The sequence below is a fragment of the Stegostoma tigrinum genome, unplaced genomic scaffold (assembly GCF_030684315.1).
Source record: "Stegostoma tigrinum isolate sSteTig4 unplaced genomic scaffold, sSteTig4.hap1 scaffold_80, whole genome shotgun sequence".
NCBI classification, from domain to species: Eukaryota; Metazoa; Chordata; class Chondrichthyes; order Orectolobiformes; family Stegostomatidae; genus Stegostoma; species Stegostoma tigrinum.
In genome coordinates this window covers 483479-495838 of record NW_026728747.1, presented here as the reverse complement: position 1 = coordinate 495838, position 12360 = coordinate 483479, and the positions used below count along the sequence as shown (strand labels likewise).

The 12360-nt window shown below is 43.1% G+C and overlaps 1 protein-coding gene across 7 annotated transcripts in view; it reads right to left on the bottom strand.

The window, feature by feature from the left end:
• The window catches only part of LOC132209282 (dystrophin-related protein 2-like), a 157336-nt gene that overhangs the window by 112606 nt on the left and 32370 nt on the right, over positions 1-12360 (bottom strand). For 6 of the 7 annotated variants that reach the window (XR_009445378.1, XR_009445379.1, XR_009445383.1 and 3 more), the window contains 3 exons: positions 8936-9093; positions 8492-8658; positions 7229-7340 (listed from right to left, as the gene is read on the bottom strand). Coding sequence is in view for 1 of the 7 variants with exons in the window: in XM_059644410.1 (XP_059500393.1) it covers positions 7229-7340; positions 8492-8613 (234 nt within the window). In the remaining 6 variants the exon portion in view is untranslated. The remainder of the gene's footprint in view (positions 1-7228; positions 7341-8491; positions 8659-8935; positions 9094-12360) is intronic. The other variant, XM_059644410.1, reaches the window with a different exon arrangement.

The window sequence follows — 12360 nt, the reverse complement described above, 5'->3', positions numbered from 1 at the left end:
GAGGTGGAGATAGTTGAGAGTGACGATCACCAACGATCTCTCCTGGTCCACCCAGATCGTTGCAATGAGTGAAAACAGCACACCAATGCCTCTATTTCCCCAACAGCAGCTTCTTCACCGCTGCTATTGGACATCTGACAAAGGAAGTCAGGAAACATATCAAAGAAAAAGAGACAGCCTATAAAATGGCCAAGAGCACTGGGAAATCAGAAGATTGGGAAGGCCACAAAAACAGACAGAGGATAACAAAGAGAGCAATCAGGAAGCAGAAGATCATATATGAAGGTAGGCAAGCTAGTAATATTAGAAATGACAGTCAAAGCTTTTTTCAATACATAAGAAGCAAACGAGAGGCAAAAGATGATATTGGGCCGCTCCAGATTGATTCTGGAAGGCTATTGATGGGAGAAAAGGAAATAGCTGAAGACCTTAATAAGTACTTTGCGTCAGTCTTCACAATGGAAGACATGAGTAGTATGCCAACAATTAGGGAGAGCCGGGGGCAGAGTTGAGTACAGTAGGCATTACAAAAGAGCAAGTGCTAGAAGAGCTCAAGGGTCTAAAAACTGATAAATCTCCTGGCCCCGATGGGCTACATCCTAGAGTTCGGTGGGAGGTGGCTGAGGAAATCGCAGAGGCTTTGGTCGTGATCTTTCAAAAGTCACTGGAGTCAGGGAAAGTCCCAGATGATTGGAAAATTTCTGTTGTAACTCCCTTGTTTAAGAAAGGATCAAGGCAAAAGATGGAAAATTACAGGCCGATTAGCCTAATCTCGGTTGTTGGTAAAATTCTAGAATCCATTGTCAAGGATGAGATTTCTAAATTCCTGGAAGTGCAGGGTCAGATTAAAACAAGTCAGCATGGATTTAGTCAGGGGAGGTCATGCCTATTCGAATTCTTTGAAGAGGTGACAAGTATGTTAGACCAGGGAAACTCAGTAAATGTTGTCCATCTAGACTTCCAAAAGGCCTTTGATACAGTGCCTCACGGGAGGCTGCTGAGCAAGGTGAGGGCCCATGGTGTTCGAGGTGAGGTACTGGGTTGGATTGAGGATTGGCTGTCTGACAAAAGGCAGAGAGTTGGGATAAAAGGCTCTTTTTCGGAATGGCAACCGGTGACGAGTGCTGTCCCGCAGGGTTCAGTTTTGGGGCCACAGCTGTTCGCCTTATATGTTACTGATCTGGATGAAGGGACTGGGGGCATTCTGGCGAAGTTTGCCGAAGATACGAAGATAGGTGGACAGACAGGTCCTACTGAGGAGGTGGGGAAGCTGCAGAAAGATGTAGACAGTTTAGGAGAGTGGTCCACGAAATGGCTGATGAAATTCAATGTGAGTAAATGTGAGGTTTTGCACTTTGGTAAAAAGAATACAGGCATGGACTATTTTCTAAATGGTGAGAAAATTTGCAAATCAGAAGTGCAAAGGGATCTGGGAGTGTTGGTCCAGGATTCTCTACAAGTTAACTTGAAGGTCGAGTCCGTAATTAAGAAAGCGAATGTAATGTTGGCGTTTATCTCAAGAGAGTTGGAATATAAAAGCAGCCATGTGCTTCTGAGGCTTTATAAGGCTCTAGTTAGGCCCCATTTAGAAAACTGTGTCCAATTTTGAGCACAACACCTCAGGAAGGACATACTAGCCCTGGAGCGTGTCCAGCGGAGGTTCACACGGATGATCCCTGGAATGCTAGGTTTAATGTATGATGAACGGCTAAGGATCCTGGGATTGTCCTCATTAGAGTTCAGAAGGTTGAGGGGCGATCTAATAGAAACTTACAAGATAATGTATGGTTTAGAAGGGGTGGACGCTCGGAAGTTGTTTCCGTTAGGCGGGGAGACTAGGACACGTGGGCACAGCCTTAAAATTAGAGGGGGTAAATTTAAAACTGAAATGAGACGACATTTCTTCAGCCAGAGAGTGGTGGGCTTGTGGAATTCATTGCCGCAGAGTGCAGTGGAGGCCGGGACGTGAGATGCCTTCAAGGCAGAGATCAACAAATTCTTGATCTCAAAAGGAATCAAGGGCTATAGGGAGAGTGCAGCGAAGTGGTGTTGAAATGCCCATCAGGCATGATTTAAATGGTGGAGTGGACCGGATGGGCCGAATGGCCTTACTTCCACTCCTCTGTCTTAAGGTCTTATGGACAGGTACATGGATGGGCAGGGAGCAAATGGACACAGACCCTTAGAAAATAGGTGACAGGTTAGACAGAGGATCTCGATCGGCGCAGGCTTGGAGGGCCGAAGGGCCTGTTCCTGTGCTGTAATTTTCTTTCTTCTCTTTATTTGTACTCTTGCCTCTCTCTTACCTTTATAGCTGAAAAAAAACTCCTGCAATTTTTTTTTAATATTACCCTCATTAATATTGCCCTCATATTTCATCATCTTCCCCCTTATTGCCTTTTTAGTTGTCCTCTGCTAGTTTTCGAAAGGCTTCCCAATCCTCTGGCTTCCCACTCACCTACACCACATTTTATCCTTTTTCTTTTGCTTTCATCCTGTCCCTGACTTATCTTGTTAGTCGTGGTTGCTGATCTTTTCCTGATCTCAACTCCACTCTCCTGCCAGCTCCCCATGGCCCTTGATCCCTATTTTTCATCAGAAACATATTTATTTCTTTCCTGGATCGGTCGATTGGTGCTGCCTCCATTGCATTCAGAGGCAATGAATTCCACAGATTCACAACCCTCTCCTCATCTCCATTTTGAACATTCCATCTCTCACTCAACAGCCACAGCTTCTTGTTTGAGACTGTTCCACAATGCAGAACATGTGCTCAATGCCCATCTTTTCAATCCCCTTTACTATTTTATATACCTCAATCAGAACCACTCTTTCGAACGCCAGCAAGTACAAGCGCAAGCTACTCAGCCACTTCTCATATGACAGCCCTTTCATCCCTGGAATCAATCAGTTAAACCTCCTCCGAACTGCCTCCAGTACAAACGTATCCATCCTCAGTGAGGGGATCTAAACTGGACACAACACTCTGGTCTCACCAACACCCAATGTATGAGGAAAAACACTTTGTTACTTTAATGATCCAGTCCTTTTGTGACAAATGCCAGAGTTCCATCTGCCTTTCTTATGCTATGCTATACCTGCATACCCACTTTCGGCTATTCATGCACAAAGGCAGCCAGATAACAGACTTTGAATCTTCCTTCCATTTAAATAATAATTCGCCCTTTTTTCCCCTGGGCAAAACAGGCAAGCCTTGTGCTTATCCACATAAACCACCTGCCAGATTCTGGTCCATTCTCCTCGCCTGTCAATGTTCCGCTCTGTATGTTCTATTTCACATCACAGGCTGTTGTCCCACCTATTTCAGAATCATCCATGCATTCTGTTATGTTACATTTTGTCTCTGCTTACATATCATTTGTATAGGTTACAAATAGTTGAGGTCAGAGAACTGAACCCGCAGCACCCCACTAGTGACAATTCACCATCCAGGCAAAGACTCATTTATCCTGACACTCAGCTTTCTGTCAGTTAGCCAGGCCTTTATTCAAACCAATATTCTACCCTTCATCCCCTTGGATCTAACGTTCTGGTTCACATTTTTATGCAGCAACTGGTCAAATTCTTTCTGGAAATCTCAATATGCCACATCCCTCGGATCCCTGTACAAGATCCTCAATTCTGCCACCTCATCAGTTCCTGACTTCATTACAGCTTTTGTTCAAACATGGTCGAAAGAGTTGAATTCCGGAGGTGAGCTAAGGATGGCTACATTTGACCGAGTGTGGCATCAAGGAGCGCTACCAAAACTGGAGCTGATGGGAATCCAGCAGAAACTCACCACTGGTTCGAATAATATCTGCACAGAGGACGATATTTTTTCCATTCTTTCATGGGAAAGAGGGCATTGCGGGTTAGACCAGCTTTTATTGCCCATCTCAAATTGCATAACTGATATCTGGAGTTCCATGTAGGCCACACCAGGCGACGCAGTTTCCTTCCCTAAAGAACATCAGTGAATCAGATGGGTTTTTCCAACAATTGACAATGGATTTACGGTCATCATTAGACTCTTAATTCCAGATTTTCATTGAATTCAAATTCCATTATGTGCCATCGTGGAATTTGAACCAAGTCCTCAGCACATTACCTGAGTGTTTGGATTATTAGTCCAGTCATAATACCATTAGGTCATCGCCTCTCCTAAAGGGAGGCATTTTGGTTGTTGGAGGTCACCTGCAGGAGGTCCTGAGAGTACAGTCCTAAGCCTAACCATCTTCAGCTGCCTTATCAATGACCTTCTCTCCATCATAAGCTCAGAAGTGGGGATGTTCACCAGAGATAGCAGAATATTCAGCATTATTCACCACTCCTCAGATAGTGAACCTGTCCATGTCCAAATGCAACAAGGCCAGAACGATGTCTAGGCTTGGGCTGCTAAGTGGCAAGTCGCATTTATACTTTACAAATACTAGGTAATGACCATCTCCAGTAAGAGAAAATCCATAAATTGTCCCTCGACATTCAATGGTGTAACCATCACTGAATTGTCCGCTATCAAAATCCCAGGTTTTACCAGTGAACAGAAATTCAACTGGACTTCCTATTTAAATGCAGTGGCTACAAGAGCAGGCCCAAAGTTCGGATTACTGCATCAAGTAACTCACCTCCTGATTCCCCAGGCCTGTCTACCAGCTACAGGAACAAGTCAGAAGAATGGTGGAATACTCCCCACTTGCCTAGATGGGTGCAGATGCAAAAGCACTCAACAAGTTCAACACCATCCAGGAAAAAGCAACCTACTCCCTCCAGTGCTCAAAAGCAGCAGTGTGTACCATCTATGAGATGCACTGAGAAATCTGCAAAAGATCCTGAGATAGGACTTTCCAAACCTATGACAAATTTCAGCTACAAGGGCAAGGGTAACAGATATATGAGAACAGCACCACCTACAACACCCTGTCTAAGCCACTCACCATCTCAACTTGGAAATATATTGCTGTTCTTTCACTATCACTGGGTCAAAGTCCTGGAAATTCGCCCCTGACTGACTGAGTCTACCTACAGCACATGGACTACAATGATTCAACAATGACAAGGGTAACTAAGGATGGGAAGTAAATGCTGGCCCAGTTAGTGATGCCAGTGGCCCAGAAACAAATAACAATTAAGTATCACCTATCTCTTCTTAAGTCCAGTTTCTCATGTAGCACCATTCTGATTAATCTATAAAACCTGGTCTTTCTATAGCAATGCTCAAAGCTACACACAGTACTCAGTTGTGATCAAATCATAGTCTGCACAATATTAAGAACCATCACTGGCTGATAAGTATGATTGCCCAGCTAGGAAATTCCATATCACAGGTCCTGAGCTCTGTGCGGGTTGATTAGCCTGAACTGGAGCCACATATCTGACCACACGTTTAGGAGGTCTTTCGGAGTGGTGGAAGTGGTCTCGGCCTTGAGAACATTGGCATTCCTTTCTCCAGTTCCTTTCCCACACTTCAACTTCTTGTCTGGTGTTCATGAAGAATTATGTGCCTTCATACAGGAGATTCCCCCAAGTTGGTTTCTTCTGAATGGGGATATCCATACTTTGACCTCCAAGTGCTACTTCTTGAAGGAACATTTCAAGGTCTTTTAAATGCTTCCTTTGACTTCTTCTTGTTCAAATGCCTTCCTTGAGTTGGCAAAAATTTACTTTGGTAGTCATAACTTAGGCATCCCAAGTACATGGCAATCCCAATGAGGTTTGTTTCAAATCATCATGGCGTCAATGCTGATGCTGGGAGGTTTTTCCTCCTCGCTGATGTGGAGAATCCATGATAAAACTGTGCTGAACGGGTCTTGAAGTGGCAGCTCTATGTTATCCAGGTTTCACAGTCATATAGAAGAGGCTGAACGATGCATGCCTTGAACTCAAGGATCTTGCGATCAGCACAGATGTCACAATTGAGCATTCTCATCCTTAGGAGTCCAAAGGTGCCACTCGCAGATTGGACGTAATGTTAGAATCTCTGTATCGATGTCAGCCTTAAAAGAGAGAGAGCGTCCCATCTAAGGGAAATGTTCTACATTTGGGAGGATTTCTCTATTAATTTTGATGAAAAGATGGATCACAACATGACAGATTGGTAAAGGATTTGAGTCATCTTGAGGTTCGAACACAGAACATAACAGCGCAGTACAGGCCCTTTCGGCCTTGATGTTGTGAAACCAACCTGAAGTCCAACAAACCTACACTATTCCATTATCATCAATATGTTTATCCAACAACCATTTAAATGCCCTAAAAGTTGGCAAGTCTACTACTGTTGCAGGCAGGGCATTCCACGCCCTTACTACTCTCTGAGTAAAGAACCTACCTCTGACCACTGTCCTATATCTATCACCCCTCAATTTGAAGCTATGTCCAGCCCGTGTCAAACATGGCCATCCGAGCCAAAAGATTCTCACTGTCCACCCTATCTAATGCTCTGATCATCTTGTACGGTTCCATTAAGTCGCCTCTTAATTTTCTTCTCTCTAACGAAAACAGCCTCAAGTCCCTCAGCCTTTCCTCAAAACGCCTTCCCTCCATACCAGGCAACATCATGATAAATCTCCTCTGCACCTTTTCCAATGCTTCCACATCCTTCCTGTGATGCGGTGACCAGAACTGTAGGTAATACTCCAAGTGCAGCTGCACCAGAGTTTTGTACAGCTGCAACATGCCCTCATGGCTCTGAAACTCAATCCCTCTACGAATAAAAGCTAACACACCGTATGCCTTCTTAACAACCCGATCAACCTGGGTGGCAAATTTAAGGTTGAGGCTAATTCTTCAGTACACTTCTGCAAAGGCCTTAAGGGAGATTTGAAGACTTCTGAGAGCGGAAATGACATTGTGAACCACATACTGAAGTTCCATATGCGAGGTCAGTGTCATTTTCTTCTTCGATTTCAACTGGTTGAGGTTAAAAGGTTTTCCATCAATCCTGTCCAGGCCACTGGGAAGCTTGTTCTTCACGAGATTAAGAATGGCGGTGACAAAGCTGGAGAAAAGGGTGGGCGTGATGACACATTCTTCCTTGAGCCTCAACTTGACCTCAAAGAGCTTCTGCACAATATTGCATTTCTGGTATTGAAGCCTGATTTAAGCTGTTGGCCTTTTATCATTTTAGCAAACTACTTCAACTTTGAGGGAAGATTGTATTTAAATGGTTAAATCCCTAAGTTTCCACTGATTGGAACAATTCTATCAAGTGGAATAATATATTACTCACCGGAGTGCAGTACTCCACCATGGGGCAATGTAACTTGTGTCCCTTTGATGTGCGCCCCGAAAAGAAACAGCTTTGGCAGATGTCAGAATTGAAGTGCTTGAGACTGCGGTACCTATAAAGAAGTAAGAGAAATGTTCATTTTTGTTTAGATATTTTCAACCTTTGAAGGAATGCAAGTTAAGTAGTTAAATTACATATTTCTTTTTATTTTGAAGAAACGGTAAATTGTTTGGGGAGAAACAAATGCTAGGAAAGTCGGGGAAAACTGTCACAACTCCCCCAGTCAATTTTCATAATGAAATATCTCATCCCTGGAATCATTCCTGTAATTTGGTCCTGCTCTGTCTCCAACATTTTCACAAAGTTCCCTTCACATGGAAGGTTTTCATCTGCCATGGTGGCATAAACCTATTCAGAAGTAACCTTGCCAGAATCTTCCCAGCAATGGAAAGGCTGGTGATCCCATGGTTCTTTGAGCAATCTGACATTTCTCCTTCAGTTTTGTACAAGATATGGCATCTTAAAGATTCTGTGAAATCCTGCCCTGTTCCTCATAGTCCATGAAAAGCTAACAGATCTTGGCCTTCAGAGTTAGGCCACCATTCCTCAAGCTTCAGATGGAATTCAATTGACTCCGGGTCGCTGTTGCTCTTTACTTAGTTACGGCAGTCATAGTTTCATCCACAGTTGGGGTCTCACTTCTTAGACAGGGAGTTGTTTGGTCAGATCAATGGCAGTAACATGCACCTTTTCCAAGATGGTCAATCGTAGAAATGTAGGAGAATAGTTAACCAAAAAGGTTCAATTACCCCTTAGAAATCCTGTCCAAATATGCATTTTAATTTACTAATTATGGACAAGAAGTTTTATCGATCATTTAGCAACACCACAGCAATCACTTTCATAGGATGCACACACACTGATTACAGGACTAATAAAAAGGCCTTTCTGTAAATTCCCAATAATTGCAAATTACAGAAGCAACCGCAAGTCGAGTTACAATCCGTTCTGAGCCACAGTGTCTGTGATCAATGCAACTGTGAACAAAATACCATAAACATGCAGCATTCACCTCTCACAAAAATTAAGGTAAAGAAGTTGATACTTAATTTATCCTAATTACTTCTCTGGTCCATAAATTTGTTGGGATTTTTGACGATTTCAGTTATCATTTACTGACAGAGTTTCCAATAGAACATCTAAAGTTAAAGCTTTCTTTAAAAACTAATTCCCACTAACTTTCTGCTGGTTTGCACATCTCACCTGAAACCTACGATTGGGTACTCTTTGCAGATGTTACACTTAGCCTGATGTTTTGCAGTTTCAGCAGCTGCCACACGGTGTCGAACAGGCAGCCACACCATGGACTGAGGCTCCAATCTCATCCACTCGACAAAGCGTTCAACATCAATCTCTGGTTTGTTCTGGCCCTGGAGGGAAATAAAAGATCAGCTGCATGATTAATTATGTCAAGCTTACGTCCGCTATCCTCAGTGATATGGTATCTCATACACTATCACTGGGGTTTCTGACATTGTTTTTTGTCATTAATCTAATAAAAACATTGACTACTTATCAACATGATAGCCTTGGATTAGTGGTGGTACATGTTGGCCTCTGGAACCAATTCAAACCAAAAATGAGCACAAAAATCATACTGGCAAGTGGACCCGCTTGACCTTATGAATTGGTGCAGAGCACACTTACATGTTGGAAGCAACTGCGGATACTTGGTTCAATGTTGCAGCCTCCAAATGAAGCTACCTCACCCAGCTGCCAAGGGATCTGGACTGCATCGTAAAGCAAAAGACTCAGGCTTCGTTGGTCACATAAATCTGTGGGTTCAGCGACTTGTTTGAAGAGATCTGCCAAAGTTATCCAGAAGAAAAATATTGATATTCCTCAACTTAAGGGAGGTAGTTGAGAGTTCAATACATCCAATACATCTTCCTCAATTGCCTTGTTTTGTAAATTATGTTAAAAGATTATTTTATGATCTTGATTGGCTATTTGCAAACAACTGTGGAAACAAAAACTTCTGTTTGTTTACAACAATGGACAATGTATGTTGTATGATTCTCCAAGGAAGTCATTTTGTCAATTTCTTTCTTGATTGTAAATCTCAAAACTCTCTGATATCTCCTCATTCATTTCACAGAGGTAATCTTTGTGTGGACCTGGAAAACATGGGCACTGTCCTCAATGAATATTTTGCGTCAATCTTCACAACGGAGAAGGACACTGCAAGTATAGATATCAGGGCAGAGGACCTCGGAACATCAGAGGTTAAGACATAGGGAGATGCAGCTGGTTTAGCAACTTTAAAAGTGGATACATCTGCAGGCCGAACTGAAACGTATACCAGTTAGCGAGGGAAGTGAGGGAGGAGATATCTGGGCCCCTGGCAGCAATTTTCAAACCCTTGTCAATCACACGTGAAGTCATGAAGGACTATTAACATTGTCCCACTATTATCAAACGGACAAAGAAACAGACCAGGAAATTAAAGACCAGTCAGAATAATCTCAGCACTGGAGAAGCTACAAAGAGGCATTCTTAGGGGTAGAATGTACTTGCATGAATTAATCAGGGACAGTCAGTATGGATTTGTTAAGATGAGGTCACATTTCAGAAATTTGATCCAAATTTGAGGAGATGTTGGAAGATTGATGAACTTCTGCATTTGATGTTGACTTAGTAAAGTCCCCCTTGGCAGACTGATCAAGAAAGCAACAGTCAACGGGATCAAAGGCAAAGAGGCACACTGGAGCCAAAACTGGCTGAGGCAGAGAGCACAGGGTGATTGATGGTAGAGGGATGTCTATTTGACAGGATGTTTGCTTTCAGTGGGGTTGTGCAGGGCTTGCCACAAGGACCCTTGAAGTTTGTCATGTATATTCTTCATTTGGGCTTAAACACAATTTGTATGACCGTGTCACTAGCAAATCACTAATTCAGTGAGGAGGATATCGGTGGAATGGTCATGTAAATAACAGCCATGGAATCAAAGGCAAATTGGCAAATTGGCAAATTGGTTGACAGACAGGAAGAATAAACTTCAGGAGGAGATCAACAGACTGGTCAGCGGGACACAGCAATTGGAACTCAACCAGGAAAAGTGTGAGCTAACGAACTCGGGAGGGCTAACAAGGCAAGGGATCACACTATGAAGGGTGTGATCCTGGAGATTACTGAAAAAACCAAGATGCTGCCTGGGCTGGGGGTTCTCATGGAATCATAGAGTACAGAAGAGGTCCTACAGCCCACTAAGGCTGTACCTCTAAAAATACACTGCGACATTTTTACACACTAGACCATTCTCAAAAATATTATGACATTACAAGTGCTCATCCAAGTACTTTTCAAAGGTTGTACGGTTTCCTGTTTCAACTTCCCTCCCAGGCAATGCATTCCAGACCTTTACCACACTCTGGATGAAAATGATTTTCCGCAAAGCTCCTCTAAATTTCCCGTCTTTCTCTTTAAAATTGTGCCCTGTTGTTATTGATGCTTTAACTAAGGGGAACAATGCTTTCTACTCAACCTATCTATACCTCTCATAATCTTCTATGCCTCTATCAGGACCTCCACTCACCCCGCCAAACGTTCTCTGCTTCACAGAAAATAATCTGAATTTTTCCAGCCTTTCTTCACAGCTAAAATGCTCCAACACATGCAACATCCTTTTCATTCCCTCCAGTACAATCACATCCTTCCTAATGGGTGGTGACCAAAACTCCACACGTGACTCCAGCTGTGGCCTAACCAAACTTTTAAACAGCTCCAAAGTGACCTCCCCACTCTTACAATCTATGCCACGACTGATAAAGGGAGATGTCCTATATGTCTTTGTAACAACCCTTATTAGCCTGACCTGACTCCTTCAGGAATTTATGAACAAGTACCCCAGGATCCCTTTTCTCCTCTAAGCTTCCCAGTGTCCTGCTATGCATTAGATTTAGATTTAGGTTTTATTATCACATGTATTCAATACAGGGTACAAGAGTACAATGTCACCTCAGACGGTGCCATCTCAGGTACAAAGTACCTCGGTACGAAATTTTAGATGCAGATGTAGAAAATTTATCCATCCTTCTTTACTCAGAGTCGTAGGGGAGTGGAATGCAATGCTGGAGAGGGTAGTGGAGTCAGCCTCATTAGGGGCATTTAATCGGCTATTAGTCAAGCACATGAATGACAGTATAAGGTAGGAGTGGAGGTTAGATAGACCTTAGGATGACGGTAAAAGTTCGGTACAACATCGTGGGCCGAAGGGCCTGTACTGTGCTGTACCGTTCCATGTTCTATGTTAGAAAAATAAATGAATAAGTTAACAAGTTCAGCACGACAGTCTTCTTAATATAACAGTAGAAAAATAAAAACAAAAGTTTAAAAAGTCAAACATTACAGTCCTTTCTGAAGCCACGAGTTTGCAGACACACTGAACGAGGGCTCCACAGTGACGGCTTGTATTCCCCTGTGCTGGGCTCAGGCCCGCCCATCCTTGCCAGTGGACTTCACTGCTGACGGCCGTTGCTGTCCTCCATCGGGCATGACAGGCTTTGCCACATGAAGTACTCTCTTATCTTATTCCTTCTTCAGGCTATATCAATTTGCCACTGACCTGCCCAACTGACCGATGCCAAGAGTGGAGCAGACAAGGGGACCTGGTAAAGGTGTTTAAGATTTTGAAGGGCATAGAAAGGATAACTGGAAGTTGCTTTTTCCATTCGTAGACAGGGGAGGGGAGTTGAGGAGAACCTATTTACCCCAGTGTGGTGGGAGTCCTGAGTTCACTGACTGAAAGTGTGACTGATTCAGAAAGTGTCTGAATATTTAAGCAGTATTTAGATGTTCACTTGTGTTGCCGTAGGCTCCAGGGCTATGGGCCAAACAGTCAAAAAGGAAATCAATGCCATGTGAGTTCAATGTAGACAGATCTTTGTTGAGTAGTGCAGGAACTACAGACCACACGGCCTCCTCCTGTGCAACAAACATCCATGAGTCTATAATTACACAGCTTTTCTTGGAGGCATTTCTCCACTTGACTGATTCTTTGTAAAAGCAAGGCTAACAAAATAAATCCTTTTTATTAAAAGCTTCCATCTCACTGAGAAAGCTTCAGGCCAATT